A 22261-nucleotide genomic window follows, 5' to 3' on the forward strand; every position below is an offset into this window, starting at 1 on the left:
TAAAAAACAATTACCTTCTTCAGAGCTGACATTCTAGTTAATTCCTCCTCCTCAAATCCTGTTCACATGCTGACGTTCCCAGCGAAGTTTAGAGGGTGCGCGCATTCCAAACTAGGCTCACTCTGGTCCTGATGCTGAGCTATTTGATATTCACATCGCGGTGTCCATGCGCTGCTGTCAAACCCTTCTTTCACAGCTGGCTTAGTTTGCGCATGTCGATGGATTTGATGTTACTGGATGCGACCAGAGGGGGAGCTGTTGGTTAGGCTACAGACAGCCACCGTGTCATGCAGGCAGTTCCTTCAGAGAGGAAGAAGCGAAGCAAGAGGTATGACTGGGCCCAAAATCTGTATTCTCCATTTTTTTCAGTTTTTTTCGCTCACCAAGCAGATTTTGTATGGAGATCAACGAGTGTTTCAAATTTGGTCATCAAAAAATGTAATGGCTTTATTTGCTACGTGAGGCTTATTTGATCGAATACAAGTTTCGCAATGGTTAGGATGTTAAGAGTGTACTGATATAAGTAGGACAATTGACATCCCGGAAACGTTGAGAAAAAACATTTTATATCGGAGTTATGCCTGTTGTTCACACGCTTATCTGCCCTCTCATTGGCTAGAATGGTCCCACCTGATCTTGCCTCCTCTCGACTGCCTTCCATTGTTGAAGACATTTCACATTGTTAAAACGGCCACTTCAGTATCTGGTCAATATGGATCATCTTTGGTTCCTTCCTCATGTGTGGATGATTGAGGTCTGTGCTGCAGCTCGTTTGGTTGTTTTCTGTCGCGGCTGTGCACATAATGATATTTAGCGAAATTTTTTCAGTCGTAACTGAGCACGATTTCTCATCGCAATGATGCAAATGATGTGRTGTCATTACAAAAGTTCCTTAAAAAAGCTGCAAAACATCAACTAGCAGGGTTGATGCCAGGAGCTAGCAATGCTAACTAGCTAGCTGGTAACATTAGCATTTTTCACAAGTGTGTTTTATCTAATGTTACATTCGAGTTAAATATAGTGATATGGCACATAGGAAAGAAGGTAAGTACTTTATTTACGCATGTCGTTGCTGAAACATTAAACGCCAGATGTAGCTAGTTTTTACTAGTCTGTACTTATAGCTAGTTTCTGTCCCGTTAGCCAGGCAGGCTACTGTCGCGCAACTCATTGAGCGTTATCAAACGCCAAGTTGACCGATCAATCCCGCGTGTTTTTGTGATACTTTCGCTGATGTATAACGTTATATTATATCGGTGAATACGTTGGATCACGTTTCGTTTTTGTAGGCTTCTGATATTAATAAATAATTTATGCTTTTTGTGAATTTTACTTTGATCTATCAGCTACTAGTTATTGAGATTAAATAATTTCAATTGAAATTGTGTAATTAGCAAAACATGTATTTATACCCTAGATGGCTTGTACTTGACATGGGCAGCAATGTGGAAGTAATGTTAAGAATGTCAACTACGTTTCAGTATTCCAGTCTAAAGTTCTTCAGAGGCTGTACCCCTTACCTCCCAAGCCTGAGAAAGAACCCAGCTCTTCACCCCCCGAGTTTGTTCTCGAAAAGTCCTCTGTGAAACAAAAAGTAGGCCTAGAGGTGGGCACTATCACTGGTAAGTAGAGTAACATATTTCATTAAATGAGTTATGCTCAATTGAATTAGAAATATTGTTCCCGGAGCTAAGCGAAGTGAGACATCACCCACTTTTTATTACTTCCAAATAAGTTGGTGTCACAGTCCGGAAATTATATAGCCTACAATACAATCACCTCCAAACCAATCGCCAAACACTTACAGTATAGCTAATGTTCTTTCTTTCTCATTTGCTCTGTGTCTCAGGAGATGAAGGGATAATACCATCCTCGACCCAGCCAGGCAGACGAATGTACACAGTCGTAGCTCCCCCTGCAGAATACAAGACAGGTGCAGAGGGATCTGTCACGCTCTCTCAGCCAGCATGCATAAATACTGTGGAAGACCCAGCTGGTAAGAGGGCTATAATCTTACATTTATGGACTGTGGTGACAGAGATGTGCCATAAAGCAGGGGATTTACTAGAAGGGGCTCTCCTCAGTTCCTCTGTCCAACTCAGTGTTACCATCACTCTCTTTTATTGTCTTTTCCAGTCCAGTTGTGGGGAGATTAAAGCGGGAACAAATATTTTTATCCAAGACCTTAGTTGATAAATGTGAGATGGTTGCGTTGAGTGTACTGATGAACAAATCCCATCTGAATGCAATCTGTGCCAAATGGATCAGACCACCCACTGTCATTCACATTTAATGCTGTGTGTTCTCAAGGTCAAATGTTGTTATTATTACAGATACGTGGTGATTATCTAAAGGTATATGGCTTATGTGAGCACTCATTGAAACCATTTTAGGCTCAACAGTTGACATTGATTCACCACAGAGCTGATCATTTTGTGATATATGATCAGTAGACAAAGGTGCAATATGCAGAAATCACTCCGCCATTTTCTGGTTGCTAAAATTCTAATCGTCTAATTTCAGGTTGTGACAAAACAAGCAATGTGTAGAGAATCATTGTACCATCTAAACCTCTGAAATATATATTTTCAATAACCAAAAATATTGTATTTTCAACTGTTTGAAGCTGGTGTACAAAACTGAAAGTAAAAGATGCAAAAACTAAATGTATGAACTGGAAGCATAGAAAAAGCGCATATAGAACATATCTACCTCTTCTTTGACTTGCTTTCAATGAGAATGAAAGATCTATAACTCACATTTCTATAAGAATTTGTTAGTATCGTCCAAATAGTTACATATTGCAGCATTAAGATGTAATGCAGCACATTCCATGTGTTTTAGTGAATGTTTCCCTGGCATCAAAGAACTAGCTGAACAACCTGCTCTAAGCCGTCCTGACAGGATATCCACTACTAACCCAGTCCGTTTCATTCAGTCAGCATCTGCCTGCCAGAGAGGTAAAGGGGTTTAGGCTACCTGACAGAAAATGTTTAGATTATATTAATAGTTGACAGTAGAGAAATTAGCCTTGGGCAACACCTTCAGCAAATTTCTCATTAATTTGAAGACTTAATGTATGTTTTTCTAGAAACTCAAGAATTTATGACTTCGAAGTATACTCAATGCAGCTATATTTGCCTGTTATAATGGACTAGTCAGCCATTTAGGCCTATTAGTGCTTTCTCTTACATACTTGGTCATCAGATGGCTGGGTTCATGTATTCGCACTTTGTGACTCTGCTGATGTAAAAAAGGCTTTATAAACACATTTAGATTATTTTAGAAGTAGTACAAGTTAGCCATTAGGCCTAGTCTTGTAGCGGTACAGGTGGAATAGGGGAGTGGTTTTTAGCTTCTTTCTGCAGTCCTGAAATGGTCTGTGTGAGCAAATGTTTGTGGCTCTGTGCTACGCTTGCAGGTATCTGTTACCATGGAGAAAGCAAAGTACACCATGACAACCTCATAGTCATAAATGTTTTTATTTTTTGGTTACAAGTCCTTTAACATTTAGCTGGGCAAGGTGTCTACCTTGAATAATGTCTTAAAATACTTTCATGTAGATCAGCTGCTAGGTCTGTACACATGAAGCAGTTCTGCTCTAATTACCATCTAGGCCTAAGAAACAAATTAAGTCATCATAAATATTGCATATTTTAAAAGGCCAACTTATGGGAAAATCTGAATGCACAGTGCGCACACATGCTAAATATTTAGCAAAAACAACTAAAAAGAGGCATGGAGAGAAGCTCAGCAATACTCAAATTATGGAATAATGAATTTTAATCATAAAACATTGACACTGTAAGAGCAATGTTTACAATGATTTTAGAGAGCCTAGTTGCTCTTAGCCTACATGGCCTGGTGATTGTTGTTGGGTTCTGAATAGGGCTGTTACGGTGACAGTATTACCGCTACACCGGCGGTCACGAGTCATGACGGCAGTCAAATGCACATGACCATTTAGTCACGGTAATTAGGCTTCTCCAAGCTCTGATGCTGCTGATGGTCATTAGTAGCCTACCAAACTTGCTAACTGCCTGGTACTTGGCACTCTATTGTCCCACTAATCACTCTGAAATCAATGCAAATGTAATCAAAAATCTAATCAAACACTTCATGAGAGCTCATGTTGCACAACATTTCTATAGTCTATCGAATTGCGTTAGAGAACCGATTGATGGCCTCTATTAACCTCTCTTGGGTACGTGAGACGTTAGCGTCCCACCTCAACAGCCAGTGAAACTGCTAGGCGCCAAATTCAAATACAGAAATACTCATTATAAAAATTCAGAAAACAAAACATATTTTACATAGGTTTAAAGATTAACTTCTTGTGAATCCAACCATGGTGTCAGATTTTTAAAATGCCTTACGGCGAAAGCATACMTTACGATTATTTGAGAACATAGCCCAGCAGACAAATCATTACAAACAGTAACCAGCCAAGTAGAAGTTACACAAGTCAGAAATAGAGATAAAATTAATCCCTTACCTTTGATGATCTTCATATGGTTGCACTCAGCAGACATTAATTTACTCAATAAATGTTCCTTTTGTTCGATAAAGTCTTTTTATATCCCAAAACCTCTGTTTTGTTCGCACGTTTTCTTCAGTAATCCACAGGCTCAAACAGGCAGACAAAATCCAAATTGTATCTGTAAAGTTCATAGAAACATGTCAAACGATGTTTATATTCAATCTTCAGGTTGTTTTTAGCCTAAATAATCGATAATATTTCAACCGGACAATAACGTCGTCAATATAAACGGTAAACAGGAAAGGCACAATCTCGGTCGTGCGCATGAAAAAGCTCTGTGACACTTTAGGGTCCACTCATTCAGACTGCTCTTACTTCCTCATTTTTCAGAATAGAAGCCTGAAACAATTTCTAAAACTGTTGACATCTAGTGGAAGGTATAAGAACTGCAATTTGAGTCCTAAGTCAATGGATACTGTAATGGCATTGAATAGAAAACTACAAAACCAAAAAAAAAACTACTTCCCGAATGGATTTCTCAGGTTTTCGCCTGCCAAATCAGTTCTGTTATACTCACAGACACTATTTTAACAGTTTTGGAAACTTTAGAGTGTTTTCTATCCAAATCTACCAGTTATATGCATATCATATCTTCTGGGCCCGAGAAGCAGGCAGTTTCATTTGGGCATGCTTTTCATTCAAAATTCCAAATGCTGCCCCCTAACCTAGAGAAGTTAAGAGGATACCATCAGCTTTCTATAGGCAAGGATGACTATTTAATTATCAACTTTCCTAATATTAAACACATTGCTTCTCTTTACAACAGGAGTATAGCCTACCTGGCTGGCATGAAAAATAACCACTGGAAAAGCGTCCTCCATTCGCTATTTAAGTGCATAGATGACATGTATTCKTTCCTGTTTTAAGAGAGATGCAAGATAATGGTCCATTCTAAATCAAAACAAATTTCACACATTATTTTGTAAATGTAAAGACCAGATTAAATCAGGAATATTTTGGGTGACAATATTAGCCTATCACTTGTGAATGATGTCCAGCTTGTGCAGTAAGGCAAGAAAGAGCACATGCCTTTTTTTGTAACCCATTCAAATCATAGTAGCACACCTCATTTAGCCTAGCCCATAGGCTAATTTTTTGATAAGGTTTGTATCACAACTAAAGTGGCCAAATGGCTACTTAAAATTAAGCACATTAATCTGCCTTATAACTGGTGTTGAGCCTAACTGGCATACATAGGCTGCCTGTGAGTTTTTAGTTTGGGGAAGATCATTTTCACCATAAAAATGCACCTTTTTCTAATAAAAGCATTACATGCATAATTGCATTTGTGGCCACTTTTGATAATGGTGTTTTCCTGCTAATGGAACATTGGTGCTTTTAGCCTACTGCTGTGTGCGCATAGGCTATTTCTTCACATTATAAGCTAAGCTAATAGTTAAACATTTTAAGCTAAACATTCTAATCTGCCTCATTGCGTACATTCTTTTGGGGGATGCTAGTGGTTGTATTAATTTGGGCTCTATCGCATCCCACAACTGTCCCAGACTATGTTGGGAATATTTATTTCTCGCACAGAATAGAATAAGTCAACTTTTGTACTATAGGGATAGTAGATTGCCAGCAGCATACCACCCTGCATACCACTGCTGGCTTGCTTCTGAAGCTAAGCAGGGTTGGTCCTGGTCAGTCCCTGGATGGGAGACCAGATGCTGCTGGAAGTGGTGTTGGAGGGCCAGTAGGAGGCACTCTTTCCTCTGGTCTAAAAAAAAAAAATATCCCAATGCCCCAGGGCAGTGACACTGCCCTGTGTAGGGTGCCGTCTTTCGGATGGGACGTTAAACGGGTGTCCTGACTCTGAGGTCATTAAAGATCCCATGGCACTTATCGTAAGAGTAGGGGTGTTAACCCCGGTGTCCTGGCTAAATTCCCAATCTGGCCCTCAAACCATCATGGTCACCTAATAATCCCCAGTTTACAATTGGCTCATTCATCCCCCTCTCCCCTGTAACTATTCCCCGGGTCGTTGCTGCAAATGAGAACGTGTTCTCAGTCAACTTACCTGGTAAAATAACGGTTAAAAAAATAAAAAAAGATTGCCATAGGCTAGTGCTTTTGCCGTTTGTTAGGCCTACTTATCTTGTTGGCTGACAAAGTAAATGTGGACATTTCCAACATCTTCAATATGCGCCTCGGAATTGGATAAGGACACACCCCAGTTGTCTTCACTTGTAGCCTGTGAGAAAGACTTGATCACGTGACGGAAAGCTATGTGATTGAGAGGTGCTTCGGCGCACGCAGGTGTCATGATGTTGCCTGCTTGGGTACTGCAAACCCCATCCCCCTCTCCCTGCCTCTCCCTTTCCTACCACACCCAGTTGTCTTCACTTGTAGCCTGTGAGAAAGACTTGATCACGTGACGGAAAGCTATGTGATTGAGAGGTGCTTCGGAGCACGCAGGTGTCATGATGTTGCCTGCTTGGGTACTGCAAACCCCATCCCCCTCTCCCTGCCTCTCCCTTTCCTACCACAACCCATGCGGTGATCACAGAGAGATGTYGTAAATTCCTGAGAATCTCCTCATGGCCAACAGTATTATAGACAGAGGGTAAACTTTCAGGACAAAGGAATTCTCTTCCACCTYACAGAACYTGRGGTACGAACAKATTTCATGTTCCKGMAAAAGTAKKAAAGRTCGGTGRRGAKYCCAGCTATTAACATGTCCATTTGTCCCCATGTGGGAAACTCAGGAGAGACTGTGGGACCACATTACCATACCGCTGTTTATATAATAACCTCAGATATGAGGTTTACACCTGTTTGTTGTATAAAATGAATGAGTGAGTATGATACTGTTTGTATAATTGTGTAATATGATTTTGAACTGTTTAATGAAGGAAAATACAAATCCCTGTTGTATTTGAACTAAATCCAAGGACCGCCCTGAGCCAGTTGGGTCAGAGACCATGGGACCACCCCTCTCTGCTATCTGAATAAAAGCCAACTCTAAGAAATTACCATTAGACCATGTTTCTCTCAATCACGAGAGGACAAAGGTTGCAGACCAGCTTACCTCGATAAAGAGAGGGCCAAGGTTTGAGACCAGACTGCTGAATCTTTTAACCATCCCACGTGGTTAAACTCTTAGACTATCGATACCGACAGAATAAGAACAAGTCTTTGATATTAATTACTAGTCTGCAGCTAGGAATTCGGTATCATTGGACGCAAAGAAAGACAACCGCCGAAACATCCATTCTATAACGAATGTCACTCTGAACTCTCCACAATAACTACGACAGAAGGAACTCCAACAAAACGAACTTCTCTCCAACGATCAAGACAACACACCGAGTGTAAATATATATATATATTGATTACAATTGTTCCCGAATGAGTGAGCGTTCATGTGTAAGGATTAGCATGTCAATTGTTATAATTATGGACTCTGTAGTGAATTCTTAGTCGAACGCCATTTTTCCCTTTGTCTAACAGCCGCCATGCCGGTTCAGCCCACTAGGGCATATTTTCTCCTATCATTTCATGTAACTATTTTAAGTTTGTTTGTTTGTTTATGCATTTCTGTGAATTAATTAGTTAGTAAGAAATAAATTATTTAAGACAATTGATGTATGATGACTCATAGTGAAGACTGGGTTCGTGCAGATAATCAACAATTTACGACGTTTGGAATGAGACTAACGTGAGGTACAGTAAATAAATCATTAATTAGAAGACTATTGATCAGATATGAAAATATCTGAAAGGTTATATTGGGAAATTATAACTTTGTAATCTAATAACTTTCCCTGGTKCCCTCGAATTCATAGTTAATTAGTTACGTTATTACTCAAGTGATAGCGTAATCCCTAATTACAGGAATCTTTTATAAAAGCTATAAGTCTTCAATTTAACGATAGCAAAGACACGACACAGGGAATAAAGGAATTAACATTTCTATATTCAGCCCAAGGGCACAACTGCCACTGGCCGCTAAAGGCATGGATTTTTTGGGGTGGCATTACGGCCTCACAAAGAGGATGCCGCCGGGAAAATCGAGGCATTATCAAGTGCTTGTCAAATTGTAAATAAGAGACTGATGAAGTGTGTACAGCCTGCACACAAAAAAAGTAGAGCTCATGCCTTTCATGCAATTTTTTCCAAATCATCATTAATCGCATAATGCAGCCTTAGAATGTATTAAAAATCAAAACACATAGCCCAACATTTGTATCGCAACTAAAGCACATAAATAACTCATGTTATTTTAGATCTGTAAAATAATGGATTTATTGTGAAGGCTATATTACATGGATTTACTAGACTTAATCTTTTTTGTTGATATTCCAAAGGTCAATTTACAAGCCACTGATGCAATGTGTGGAAGCTAATTTATGTTAATTAACGGTCAATTACCGTGAGACCGGCAGTTATTTGCTTGACAATCACCGGCTGATGAAATTTCGGGAACGCCGCAGCCCTAGTTCTGACCTGCTGTTTTTTTGTTGTTAGCATAGTTAACTCTATTACACTGTCTTTTCCAGCTACTGTCTGAGTTGTTCTGGGCCTGTGTGTTCATGTCACAAGGGAATTTGTTTCAAATTTGTTTCAAAAAGCCAAATTCCTTCAACCCCCTCCCAAGGCCTTGCATTTATTAGAAAGTGTGAAGTAAGTGACCAAACTAGCCAAACTAGCCAAACTAGCCAAGACTGATATCTTATCAGTGGCTTAGATGTACTCAGAGAGACCGTGGATGACCTTACTATTCATCCCTCCTGCCAACATTACTATAGACCCATGTAGGGCAGATCCCATTTAGTCGATTGTTTGGTCAATAGGCTGTTAGTCGACCAAGATTTCTTTAGTCAGGGTCGCAAATTGATATTTATTTCCATGGTGCACAAGACACCTGTCTTATTCATGCTTGTCTCAGTGGACTAATCCATTGCAGGCACAGTCATCACTAGATGTGGTATACTGAAATTGTATATGATTATATTATGTAAAAATAATGGGGCAACACTAGTGTGTGTATATGCTTTCTCTCGCGTTGGATAGCAGTCACTGTCCGTGGTACTGAAACATCTTCTGTGCGCCGTTGAATTGGCTCCTTTCCCTATGTTTCTATGGACATAATAGCAAAGTTAACCAGCATATTGGTGTTGCGAACAATGCGGCGGAGACAGCAGCGGTGTGAGAAGACGAGAAAAAAATTCAAGTAGCGTTAAGTCAAAACTAACAATGCCACTCAAGAACATTCACTGTCTTCTTAGTAAGCAACTCCAGTGTAGATTTAGCCTTGTATTTTAGGTTATTGTCCTGCTGAAAGKTGAGTTTATCTTTCAGTGTCTGGTGGAAAGCAGACCCTGGGTGATGCGTAGCTCCATTATGTTTTATTTTTTTATCCTGAAAACTCCCCAGTCCTTAATCCTTAACGATTACAAGCATACCCATAACATAATGACGCTACCACTATGCTTGAAAATATGGAGWGTGGTACTAATATGTTGTGTTGGATTTACCCCTCATAACTTTTTTCAGGACAAAAAGTGAATTGCTTAGCCACATTTTTTTGCAGTATTACTTTGTTCCTTGTTGCAAATAGGATGAATGTTTTTGAATATTTTTTTTATGTACAGACTTCCTCCTTATCGTTTAGTCAATTAGGTTAGTATTGTGTAGTAAGTACAGTGTTGTTGATCCATCTTCAGTTGTCTCCTATCACAGCCATTAAACTCTGTAACTGTTTTAAAAGTCACAATTGGCTTCATAGTGAAATCCCTGAGCGGTTTCCTTCCTCTCCGACAATTGAGTTAGGAAGGACTCCTGTATCTTTGTCGTGACTGGGTGTATTGATACTAATTACACTTTGGATAGTGTAACTTCACCATGCTCAAAGGGATATTCAATTTATGCTTTTAATTTTTTTTACCCATCTACCATCTGAGGGGTACTATGGGTGCCCCTCTTAGTGAGGCATTGGAAACCTCCCTGGTCTTTGTGGTTGATTTGTGTGTTTGAAATTCACTGCTAAACTGAGGCACCTTAAAGATAATTATGTGTGGTGTACAGAGATGAGTTAGTCATAACACTGTTGCACACAGAGTTCATATAAGTTGYGACTTGTTAAGCAAACATTTTCTCCTCCGTGTATTTAGGTTTGCCATAACAAAGGGGTTGAATATTTGACATTTCAGCTTTTCATTTTTAATGAATTTGAACAACATAATTCCAATTTGACATTCTGGGGGTGTGTGTGTGTGTAGGCCAGAGACAATCTAAATGTAATCTGTTTTAAATTCAAGCTTTACCACTTTGTGGCAAAGTCCATGGGTGTGAATCCTTTCTGGAAGCACTGTATCAATCATTCATTTGTTCATGTCATCACACAGCATATGAGTGAGTCATTAATGCTTTGAAATGCAATCAAACATTTTTGTTTTAAAATTAATAACAAAGTGAGCTTTGAATAATTAGCCTAAACGGTAAATAAACCGCAATTCACTAATGCATGTAACTTTTTTATAGTCTTTATATGTAAAGGCGATATACACTGAGTATACCAAACATTAGGAACACCTTCCCAATATTGCGTTACACCCCCATCCCCCTTTTGCCCTCAGAACAGCCTCAATTTGTCAGGGCATGGACTCTACATGGTGTCGAAAGCGTTCCAACTGGGATGCTGGCCCATTTTGACTCCAATGCGTCCCACAGTTGTGCCAAGTTGGCTGGATGTCCTTTGGGTGGTGGACCATAATAGATACACACGGGAAACCCTGGTACCTACTATCATACCCCGTTCAAAGGAAATTAAATATTTTGTCTTGCCCATTTTACCCTCTGAAYGGCACACATACGCAATCCATGTCTTAATTGTCTCAAGGCTTAAAAATCCTTATTTTAACCTGTCTCCTCCCCTTCATCTACACTGATTGAAGTGACATCAATAAGGGATCATAGCTTTTACCTGGTCAGTGTATGTCATGGAAAGAGCAGGTGTTGTTTTGTATACTTTGGTGGGGTGTGTCCCTTTTTCAGGACCCTGTCTTTCAAAGATCATTCGTAAAAATCCAAATAACTTCACAGATCTTCATTGTAAAGGGTTTAAACACTGTTTCCCATGCTTGTTTAATGAACCATATACAATTAATGAACACGAACCTGTGGAACGGTCATTAAGACACTAACAGCTTACAGACTGTAGGCAGTTAAGGTCAGTTATGACAACTTAGAGGACACTAAAGAGGCCTTTCTACTGACTCTGGAAAAATACCAAAATAAAGATGCCCAGGGTCCCTACTCATCTGTGTGAATGTGCCTTAGGCATGCTGCAAGGAGGCATGAGAACTGCGGATGTGGCCAGGGCAATAAATTGCAATGTCTGTACTGTGAGGCACCGAAGACCGCGCTACGGACGGACAGCTGATCGTCCTCGGAGTGGCAGACCACGTGTAACAACACCTGCACAGGATCGGTACATCCGAACATCACACTTGCAGTACAGGTACAGGATGGCAACAACAACTGCCTGAGTTACACCAGGAACTTACAATCCCTCCATCAGTACTCAGACTGTCCGCAATAGGCTGAGAGAGGCTGGAMTGAGGGCTTGTAGGCCTGTTGTAAGGCAGGTCCTCACCAGACATCACCGGCAACGTCGCCGCCTATGGGCACAAACCCACCGTCGCTGGACCAGACAGGACCGGCAAAGTGATCTTCACTGAGGAGTCGCGGTTTTGTCTCACCAGGGGTGATGGTCGGATTTGCGTTTATCGTCATTGCAGGCAATCGCAACGCTGTGCGTTACAGGGAAGACATCCTCCTCCCTCATGTGGTACCCCTCCTGCAGGCTCATCCTGACATGACCCACCAGCATGACAATGCCACCAGCTATACTGCTCGTTCTGTGCGTGATTTCCTGCAAGACAGGAATGTCCGTGTTCTACCATGGCCAGCAAAGAGCCCGGAAAAATCCCATTGAGCCCCTAAATCCCATTGAGCACGTCTGGGACCTGTTTGTCTCAGTTGTTGAATCTTGTTATGTTCATACAAATATTTACACATGTTAAGTTTGCTGAAAATAAATGCCGTTGACAGTGAGGACATTTTATTTTTTGCTGAGTTATATAAGTTACTCCGGGATGCTGGCCTTCTAGGCAGAGTTGCAAAGAAAAAGCCATATCAGACTGGGCAATTAAAATAAAAGATTAAGATGGGCAAAAGAACACAGACACTTCTAGGCAGAGTTCCTCTGTCCAGGCCTGCATCCCGGAGTTGCCTCTTCCCTGTTGATGTTGAGACTGGGGTTTTGCGGGTACTATTTAATGAAGCTGCCAGTTGAGGACTTGTGAGGTGTCTGTTTCTCAAACTAGACATTCTAATGCTCAGTTGTGCACCGGGGCCTACCACTCTTTCTAATCTGGTTAGTGCCAGTTTGCGCTGTTCTGTGAAGGGAGTGGTAACACAGCATTGTACGAGATCTTCAGATTCTTGGCAATTTCTCGCATGGAATAACCTTAATTTCTCTGAACAAGAATAGACTGACGAGTTTCAGAAGAAAGGTCTTTGTTTCTAGCCATTTTGAGCCTGTAATCGAACCCACATGCTGATACTGAACTAGTCTAAAGAAGGACAGTTTTATTGCTTCTTTAATTTCAGCTGTGCTAATATAATTGCAAAATAGTTTTCTAATAATCAATTAGCGTTTTAAAATGATACTTGGATTAACAATGTCTGCACTGTATTTCTGATCAATTTGATGTTATTTTTAATGGACAAAATGTGCTTTTCTTTCAAAAACAAGGGAATTTCGAAGTGACCCCAAACTTGAACGGTAGTTTGCATGCAGTCAAGTTTGGACACCTACTCATTCAAGGGTTTTTGTTTATTTTTACTACATTGTAGAATAATAGTGACGACATCAAATCTATGAAATAACATATGGAATCATGCGGTAACCAAAAGTGTTAAACAAGTCAATCTATTTTGGATGCTTCAATGTAGCCACCCTTTGCCTTGACAGCTTTGCATACTCTTGGCATTCTCTCAACCAGCTTCATGAGGAATGCTTTTCCAGCATTCTTGAAGATGTTCCCACAATTAGGTTGAGGTCGGGTGATTGTAGAGGCCAGGTCATCTGAGGCAGCACTCCATCACTCTCCTTGGTCAAATAGCCCTTTCATAGCCTGGAGGTGTGTTTTGGGTCATTGTCCTGTTGGAAAAACAAATGCTAGTCCCACTAAGCGCAAACCAGATGTGATGGCGTATCACTGCAGAATGCTCTGGTAGCCATGCTGGTTAAGTGTGCCTTGAATTCTGATTAAATTATTGACAGTCACCAGCAAAGCACCACACATGCAGAGATCATCTATTCACCTACTCTGCGTCTCACAGAGACATGGAGGTTGGAACCAACAATTTAATTTTGGCTCATCAGACCAAAGGACAGATTTCAACCAGTCTAATGTCCGTTGCTTGTGTTTCTTGGCCGAAGCAAGTCTCTTCTTATTGGTGTCCTTTAGTAGTGGTTTATTTGCAKCAATTTGACCACGAAGGCCTGATTCACACAGTCTCCTCGTAACTGTTGATGTTTCTGTTACCTGAACTCTAAAGCATTTATTTGGGCTGCAATCTGAGGTGCAGTTAACTGTAATGAACTTATCCTCTGCTGCAGAGGTAACTCTGGGTCTTCCTTTCCTGTGACGGTCCTCATGAGAGCAATTTTCATCTTGGTGCTTGAGGGTTTTTGCAACTGCACTTGAAGAAACTTTCAAAGTTCTTAACATTTTCCGGATTGACTGACCTTCATGTCTCAAAGTAATGATGAACTGTCGTTTCTCTTTGCTTATTTGAGCTGTTCTTGCCATAATATGGACTTGATCTTTTGCCAAATAGGGCTATCTTCTGTATACCACAACTGATTGTCTCAAACGCATTAAAAGGGAAAGAAATTCCACATATTAAGGCACACCTGTTAATTGAAATGCTTTCCAGGTGACTACCTCATGAAGCTGGTTGAGAGAATGCCAAGAGTGCAAAGCTGTCAAGGCAAAGAGTGGCTACTTTGAAAAATCTATTTTGAATTGAATAACTTTTTTTTAGCTTACTACATGATTCCATATGTGTCTCATAGTTTTGATGTCTTCATTATTCTACAATGTAGAAAATAGTAACAAAAAAAAGAAACCCTTAAATGAGTAGGTGTGTCCAAACTTTTGACTGGTTGTGTGTGGACCTCATTACTTTTTCCACATTTTGTTACGTTACAGCCTTATTCTAAAATTGATTAAATACAAATCATCAATCTACACACAATACCCCATAATGACAAATCGAGAAGTTATTTTAGAAATGTTTGCTAACTTATTACAACTAAACATAAGGTATTTATTTACAAATGTATCAGTCCCACTGCTATGAGACTCAAGTGAGCTTAGGTAAATCCTGTTTCCATTGATCATCCTTGATGTTTCTACAACTTGGAGTCCACCAGTGGTAAATTGATTTGAAAAGGCACACACCTGTCTATATAAGGTCCCACTGTTGATAGTACATGTCAGAGCAGAAACCAAGCCATGAGCTCGAAGGAATTGTCCGTAGAGCTCCGAGACAGGATTGTGTCGAGGCACAGATCTGGGGAAGGGTACATCAAATGATGCAACATTGAAGATCCCCAAGAACACAGTGGCCTCCATTCTTAAATGGAAGAAGTTTGGAACCACCAGGACTCTTCCTAGAGCTGGCTGCCCGGCCAAACTGGGCAATTGGAGAAGGGCCTTGGTCAGGGGGAGTGACCAAGAACCCGATGGTCACTCTGACAGAGCTCCAGAGTTCCTCTGTGGAGATGGGAGAACCTTCCAGAAGGACAACCATCTTAGATATTACTGCGCTGTTGGAGCTAGAGACAAGCATTTCACTACACCCGCAATAACATCTGCTAAACGCATGTATGTGACCAATAACATTTTAGTAAAAGGCATATAACAACCCACTTGGAGTTTGCCAAAAGGCACCTAAAGACTCTCAGACCATGATGAAACCAAGATTTAAGACTTTGAGCTGAATGCCAAGTATCATGTCTGGAGGAAACCTGGCACCATCACTACTGTGAAGTGTGATGGTGGCAGCATCATGCTGTGTTTTTTTTTCAGCGGCAGGGACTGGAAGACTAGACAGGATCGAGGCAAAGCTGAACGGCGCGAAGTACAGAGCTAATGAAAAACCTGTTCCAACAGGACAATGACCCTAAGCACACAGCCAAGACGACGCAGCAGTGGCTTCGGGACAAGTCGTCGAATGTCCTTGAGTGGCCCAGCCAGATCCCGGACTTGAACTCTATCAAACATCTCTGGAGAGACCTGAAAATAGCTGTGTAGCAATGCTCCCCATCCAACCTGACAGAGCTTGAGAGGATCTGCAGAGAAGAATTGGGGGGGGTGTATATATTTCATTAGAACAGACACTCTGGTACACTTCATTTATTTAGTGTTTACATTTTGTTCCAAATAGGCAGAAAAAATATTGTCATTGTCATCACACTACTCCCACAACGTTTGTTCCTATACCCTCCTTTTTCTGGATCTCCAATAGTTTCCACAACTAAGTCAAATGTCTTCCACACATCTGACTTTCCGTTCTGAGCAACCAGTAAACATTCTCCAGGTTAGAGTTTATTTTTCACCACCTCCGCATCCAGTTTGCTGTCACGCGTTAGTGTTCGGAGTTTGATATAATCAATTTATTGATGTGATTGATAATCTATAGATCAGGCCCTATTGGTCACGTGCATGAGATGCTTACATGTTTCACGTAAAGAGAGCAATGATTGAGGAAATAGGCAATGTTTTTCCTAAACAAATCAGGGATTTCGGTAACCACTTTTGTCAGTGAAACAAGTAAGAAACGAAATAGCTGATATGTTGCAGCTTCAGCACGGACAGTGCGAAGAAACACTTGCAGTGCTCTGGTGCCTTTTTCGCTGCAGCAGGGAGAAGAGTAAGACAATGTTCACCAGTCACAGGCATTCCCTGTAATTTTGTTTTTAACACAGCATGGCCATCAGGCTCCTTCTTGAGTCATTTGTCTTAATTATTTAGTCAAACAGTGCTTGTGAAGCATCAGACAAGCTCAGTGCATATAGTGGATTTTATTCAAACACAAGGTAAATGAGAGGCAAGGTAGATAATGCTGGATAAAGCTAGATAGAGCTAGATAAATCCAGAATAAGAATAGTTGTTGAACATGGCTAAAGCCATCAGTCTTGCGTGTTTTCATGGTTATCACTCACTCTTAAATTTGTCACGGTCCCGATACCAGCATTAGTTATCCTGCTGCAGAGCTTTTTGATGTCGGGATGCGAGCGCATCACTCTAAGGACATTTGATGGTAAACAGAAAATGGCTCTGTGGTTTGATCCCTGACCACTAGAGTACATGACCACTAGAGGGAACACTGACTCACATTCATTTGACTGCAGTTTACCCGTAACATTTGACTGCAGTTTACCCGTAACAGTCTAAGTCATGATAAAATGGACTGTGTGCGTGTCCATCCTCATTCTACAGGACATCCTGTTTCTTTGAGAGACTATTGAGCTGGACCTTGCTGAATCACATTTGCTGCATTATGCACCTTTTATCAAGCCATGTCCGCTTTGCCCCACATCTGTTGCAGCATTCACTTATTGCCACCAACAGTAAATCGCTTCCTACATGCTTATTATGATTCGTTTTATGGAAATGCTGTGAATAATCATCACCGGCTGTTTATTTGTGCTGTTTACAATTTCGATCTCCTTTCACAGCTGAGAATTGATACTTAACACAACCTTTTTTTAAAGATTCTTATTGTCGCACTCTCTGCACAGCTGGCCATATGGTGGCAGTTTCTCTTTCAGACCAAAAAGCTCTTAACTGCTTCAAGTCTAGAGAAAGAGAGTGGTGTGTGTGCGCATGCATGCTCTGCAGTAGGGGGTACTGGAGTGTATAGACTGGCTGGGTTGCTCAATCCCAGACAGCCTCTCCACCCACCAGTTACTCTGGGGAACAGCCACCACACTCTGTGTGGGCAGGGGCCCAGCTTTACCACAGGGGAAGGTGATGCAGTCAGCTTTTGACTTCAGTGCTCTCCGAGCCCCAGACAGGCATCAATCCAAGGGGTGCTGCTTGGCTGAATAAACTTTCTGCTACCAAATAAACAAAGTCTTATGTCAAAGGTGGGATAGACATGGTGTTGAAGGTGGCTGATTCCAAGTGCTATGAAATGGATATTAGTTATGAATATGGATCACAGGGACTGGCGCACCACAGCCAAATGAATGCTAGATTAGTTAACAAGCTCTCACTTTTTCTTCTTCCCTTCAGATGAGAACACTCATGAGTCTGAAGGAGAGGGAGAAAGACAACGACTGAGGAGAAAAAGAAGAAAGAGGAAGGGAACAACAGCTCCAGGAGGAGGGACAGTCGCGGGACAGGCTACAGACTCCAACCCTGGGGATCCAACCATGGCTCCGACCCCCACGGAGAAGGAAGGAGAGCGGCTCAGCAAGAACAAGAGGAGGAAGCTAAAGAAGAAACGCCACAAAGAAAAGCTCCTGTCTCTGGGTCTGATGCCCCGCGCTGCAGCTCTGGAGTTCACCTACCAGAGAGAGGGGAATGGGCAGGAGGATGAGGATGAAGAGATGAAGCAGAGAAGAGCAGCTGAAGTGATGGACTTCCTAAGGACCACACAGGAGATCTACGTGTCTGATCGTGAGTATCAACCCAGATACGGTCACACACAGCCTAGGCCAGAGCTCTCCAACCCTGTTCCTGGAGATCTACCCTCCTGTAGGTTTTCAATCCAACCCCAGTTGTAACGAACCTGATTCAGCTTATCAACCATCTAATTATTAGAATCCGGTGCGCTAGATTGGGTTGGACTGGAAACCTACAGGACAGTAGTCTCCAGGAATAGGGTTAGTCTGGCTCAGTCTTCCTAAGAGCTGGCCAAATGTAGTGCACTATATAGGGAAAGGGGGGTTTTGCCCATGCTCTTCAAGTGCTGAAGCATAGTTTATTTTATAGCCTTCATATTGGCAGAAAATAAATAATTTGAGGAGCAGTGTGCAGAGCACAACCCAAAAAATGGTCCCAACTTGAGGACCATGGGAGATTTTAAGGTCTGAGGTGTTTAGGTTACTTCCTAATGTACAGGCTCTGTCGTCTGGTCTGGCATAATCCCTCCCTGACTTGCCTCTGGAAGAAATGCTCCTGTCCTTATTATGTACCTCAGTCTCAACATAGACCTGACGATTGTTAAGGTATTAGACATTTTGCTGCTGTCATATGATTGAATTACCAACATCTTGCTTAGCACATTCCCATTCAGTAATGGATATTTGAAAGGTTGGTGGAGTAATAGCATCTCCTCTTTCCTCACACTCTCCAGGCTCATTGCCTGCAGGCAGGCTCCATGTGTCCTCAGTGGTAGTGGAGGGCCTTCTGACCAGTCTGTCCAATGGAACATTCCCCCCTCCTGTTTTGGCCCAACTCCACAGCCTCAAGTCCCTGGTGCAGCAACAGGACACTGAGAGGCTTGCCAAGGCTCTGCAAGAGCTCCAGAACAGCTCTACCATGTCTCCTAGTGAGTAGTCTTATCTGGTTTTGCCTTAACTATTCTTGTCTGAGCTCACCTGTCCATACTAGAGGTTGACCGATTTAATTAGGGACGATTTCAAGTTTTCATAACAATCTGTAATTGGCCTTTTTGGATGCTGATTACATTGCAATCCACGAGGAGACTGCGTGGCAGGCTGACCACCTGTTACACGAATGCAGCATCAAAATGACCTTGTGGCTGCAAGGGAGCCAAGGTAAGTTGCTAGCTAGCATTAAACTTATCTTATAAAAAACAATCAATCTTCACATAAACACTAGATAACTACACATGGTTGATGATATTACTAGGTTAACTAGCTTGTCCTGCATTGCGTATAATCAATGCGGTGCCTGTTAATTTATCATCGAATCACCGCCTACTTCACCAAACGGGTGATTTAACAAAAGCGCATTTGTTGCACAAATGTACCTAACCATAAACATCAATGCCTTTCTTAAAATCGATACACAGAAGTGTTTTTTTTATTTTATTATTATTTATTTTTTTAGCTGCTAATTCATGTTCAGGCAATATTAACTAGGGAAATTGTCACTTCACTTGCGTTCTGTGCACGCAGAGTCAGGGTATATGCAGCAGTTTGGGCCGCCTGGCTCGTTGCGAACGGTTCCGTATTTCACTGAAAGAATAAACGTTTTCTTTTCTAAATTATATTTTCTAGATTTGACCATTTTAATGACCAAAGGCTCGTATTTGTGTGTTGATTATAATTAAGTCTATGATTTGATAGAGCTGTCTGACTGTGCGGTGGTAGGCAGCAGCAGGCTTGTAAGTGTTCATTCAAAAGCACTTTACTGCAGCTCTTAGCAATGCTTGATGCACAGCTCTGTTTATGACTTCAAGCTTATTGACTCCCGGGATTAGGCTGGTAATACTAAAGTCCCTAATACTAAAGTTCCTATAAGAACATCCAATAGTCAAAGGTATATGAAATACCAATGGTATAGAGAGAAATAGTCGACGCGTCATAATTCCTATAATAACTACAACCTAAAATTTCTTAACTGGGAATATTGAAGACTCATGTTAAGGAACCACCAGCTTTCATATGTTCTGAGCAAAGAACTTAAACGTTAGCTTTGTTACATGGCACGTATTGCACTTCTCCAACACTGTTTTTGCATTATTTAAACCAAGTTGAGCATGTTTCATTATTTATTTGAGACTAAATAGATTTTATTTATGTATTATATTAAGTTAAAATAAGTGTTCATTGTTCAATCAGTATTGTTGTAATTGTCATTATATAAATAAATAAAAATCGGCCAATTTTTATCAGTATCGACCTTTTTTGGTCCTCCAATCGGTATCGGCGTTAAAATCATAATCGGTCGACCTCTAGTCCATACTACCAGTCGCCTAATCATACCTGCCCTCGTCTGGCCATACTAGCATGCCTTACCTATACATGCATGCTCTCCCCTATCCAAACACAAACCAGTTTGACAGTCCCCACTATCTCCTGCCACCGGGTGTTTTACTCAAGAGCTGCCAGGAGAGCAGACTTTGTACAGGTCTGAAAATTGTGAATGAGATGGTCTCGTGTGTGTTTTGGGCCAGTTCAAATCTAACTGATAAGATCAGTGATGACCTGGTTGGCCCCAGTGCAGAGTATACTACTGCAGTGTATTATACGACTGTCCTGTCCAGGGGATTCAGGGCACGGCTGAGCAGGTGGTCATAGTGATGATCAACTCTGAAGAGGAAAACAAACTCCAGTCCAGACYTGTGATCAGTTCCCATAGTGGACTCTCTATAGACCAGGGATCATCAACTAGATTCAGGAAGCGGGACGATTTTTCGTAATTTTTTTTCTCGGGTGGCTGGTCGTGGGATCAGAACATAATTTGTAGACTGCAAATTGACTGCATGAAGATATATATTTGACTAGAACATAATAATTTCAAAACTTGCTTACATTTGTATATGATCACGTGTTTGTGTGTGAATACTTTGGAACAGATGTCCAAAATGAAAGTCACTTGGAGCTGATTTCCTGGTGTTGTTACAGACTTATGTCCAACAATAAAAATGTAACACTTGGGTGGTCAAATAATACCACCCGTGGGCCACCAGTTGGGGAACCCTACTATAGACTCACTATAAACTAAAACCACACAGCTTATTCCTGCTGGTCCCTCCACCTGCTCCTCAGATGTGGACAAGCTTTGTGGATTCCACCAAAACGTAATTAGTCATTAAAGGTCAAATGCTGCCGCTTTCATCTTAATATCAAATCATTTCTGGGTAACCATTATGTACCTTATTGTGATGGTTATGAATTAGTGTCAGAAATAATTTCTTAGCAAAGAGCAGTTCACGCAAGAATTTTACTTGGACTGTCTGGGAGTGATCTGAGTGGGAGGGGAAATCTGAAAACTAGCTGTTATTGGCAGAGAGGTTTGGAACTCTTTGTTATTGGTCTATTAACTAATTTACTGCCTGGTRATGTCCCCACGCAGGCCAAAACTCCATCCTACAAAAAAAGACTGAAATTTAAGGTGTTCTCAAACAGCGCTTTCACTAAAAGGGCATTTATCATAATTTTCACAGTTATTCCAACCTCGTATTGTGGAAATGTATATAAATCACATTTTTGCCTGCACTGAGCCTTTAAAGAGCAAATAAAGTAGTCTAATATCCATCCAGTCTGTTAACTAATCTATTCCCACCTGTTCTCTTTTGCTGAAGGCAAATGTCCATTAAACGGAATGTAAAACAATGGGGTAAAATAACTTACTGTTTTAAGGATATTTATATAGCTAAACAAAATGGAATTGGCCACCAGTGGAATAAAGCCAGCTGTTTCTGTCCAGCCATGCTTGAGCCCAGTAAGCCTGCTGTTTCTGTCCAGCCATGCTTGAGCCCAGTAAGCCAGCTGTTTCTGTCCAGCCATGCTTGAGCCCAGTAAGCCTGCTGTTTCTGTCCAGCCATGCTTGAGCCCAGTAAGCCTGCTGTTTCTGTCCAGCCATNAGCCCAGTAAGCCTGCTGTTTCTGTCCAGCCATGCTTGAGCCCAGTAAGCCTGCTGTTTCTGTCCAGCCATGCTTGAGCCCAGTAAGCCTGCTGTGCTGTTGGTTTAGCCTGTTCTGTGGAAAAGTCTGAAG

At 41.3% G+C, this 22261-nt stretch overlaps 1 protein-coding gene across 2 annotated transcripts in view; it reads left to right on the forward strand.

Annotated features, from left to right (window-relative positions):
- Window positions 1–691: 691 nt before the first annotated feature.
- erich1 (glutamate rich 1) overlaps window positions 692–22261 on the forward strand; it is a 28159-nt gene continuing 6589 nt past the window's right edge. The window contains exons 1-5 of one of the 2 annotated variants that reach the window (XM_023994753.3): window positions 696–1044; window positions 1482–1622; window positions 1850–1996; window positions 17863–18249; window positions 18929–19123. In XM_023994753.3, coding sequence (XP_023850521.1) covers window positions 1026–1044; window positions 1482–1622; window positions 1850–1996; window positions 17863–18249; window positions 18929–19123 — 889 coding nt within the window. In that variant the 5' untranslated portion in view covers window positions 696–1025. Of the gene's footprint in view, window positions 1045–1481; window positions 1623–1849; window positions 1997–17862; window positions 18250–18928; window positions 19124–22261 lie in introns of both variants that reach the window. The other variant, XM_023994754.3, reaches the window with a different exon arrangement.

Source organism: Salvelinus sp. IW2-2015, linkage group LG9 (assembly GCF_002910315.2).
Source record: "Salvelinus sp. IW2-2015 linkage group LG9, ASM291031v2, whole genome shotgun sequence".
Classification (NCBI taxonomy): Eukaryota; Metazoa; Chordata; class Actinopteri; order Salmoniformes; family Salmonidae; genus Salvelinus; species Salvelinus sp. IW2-2015.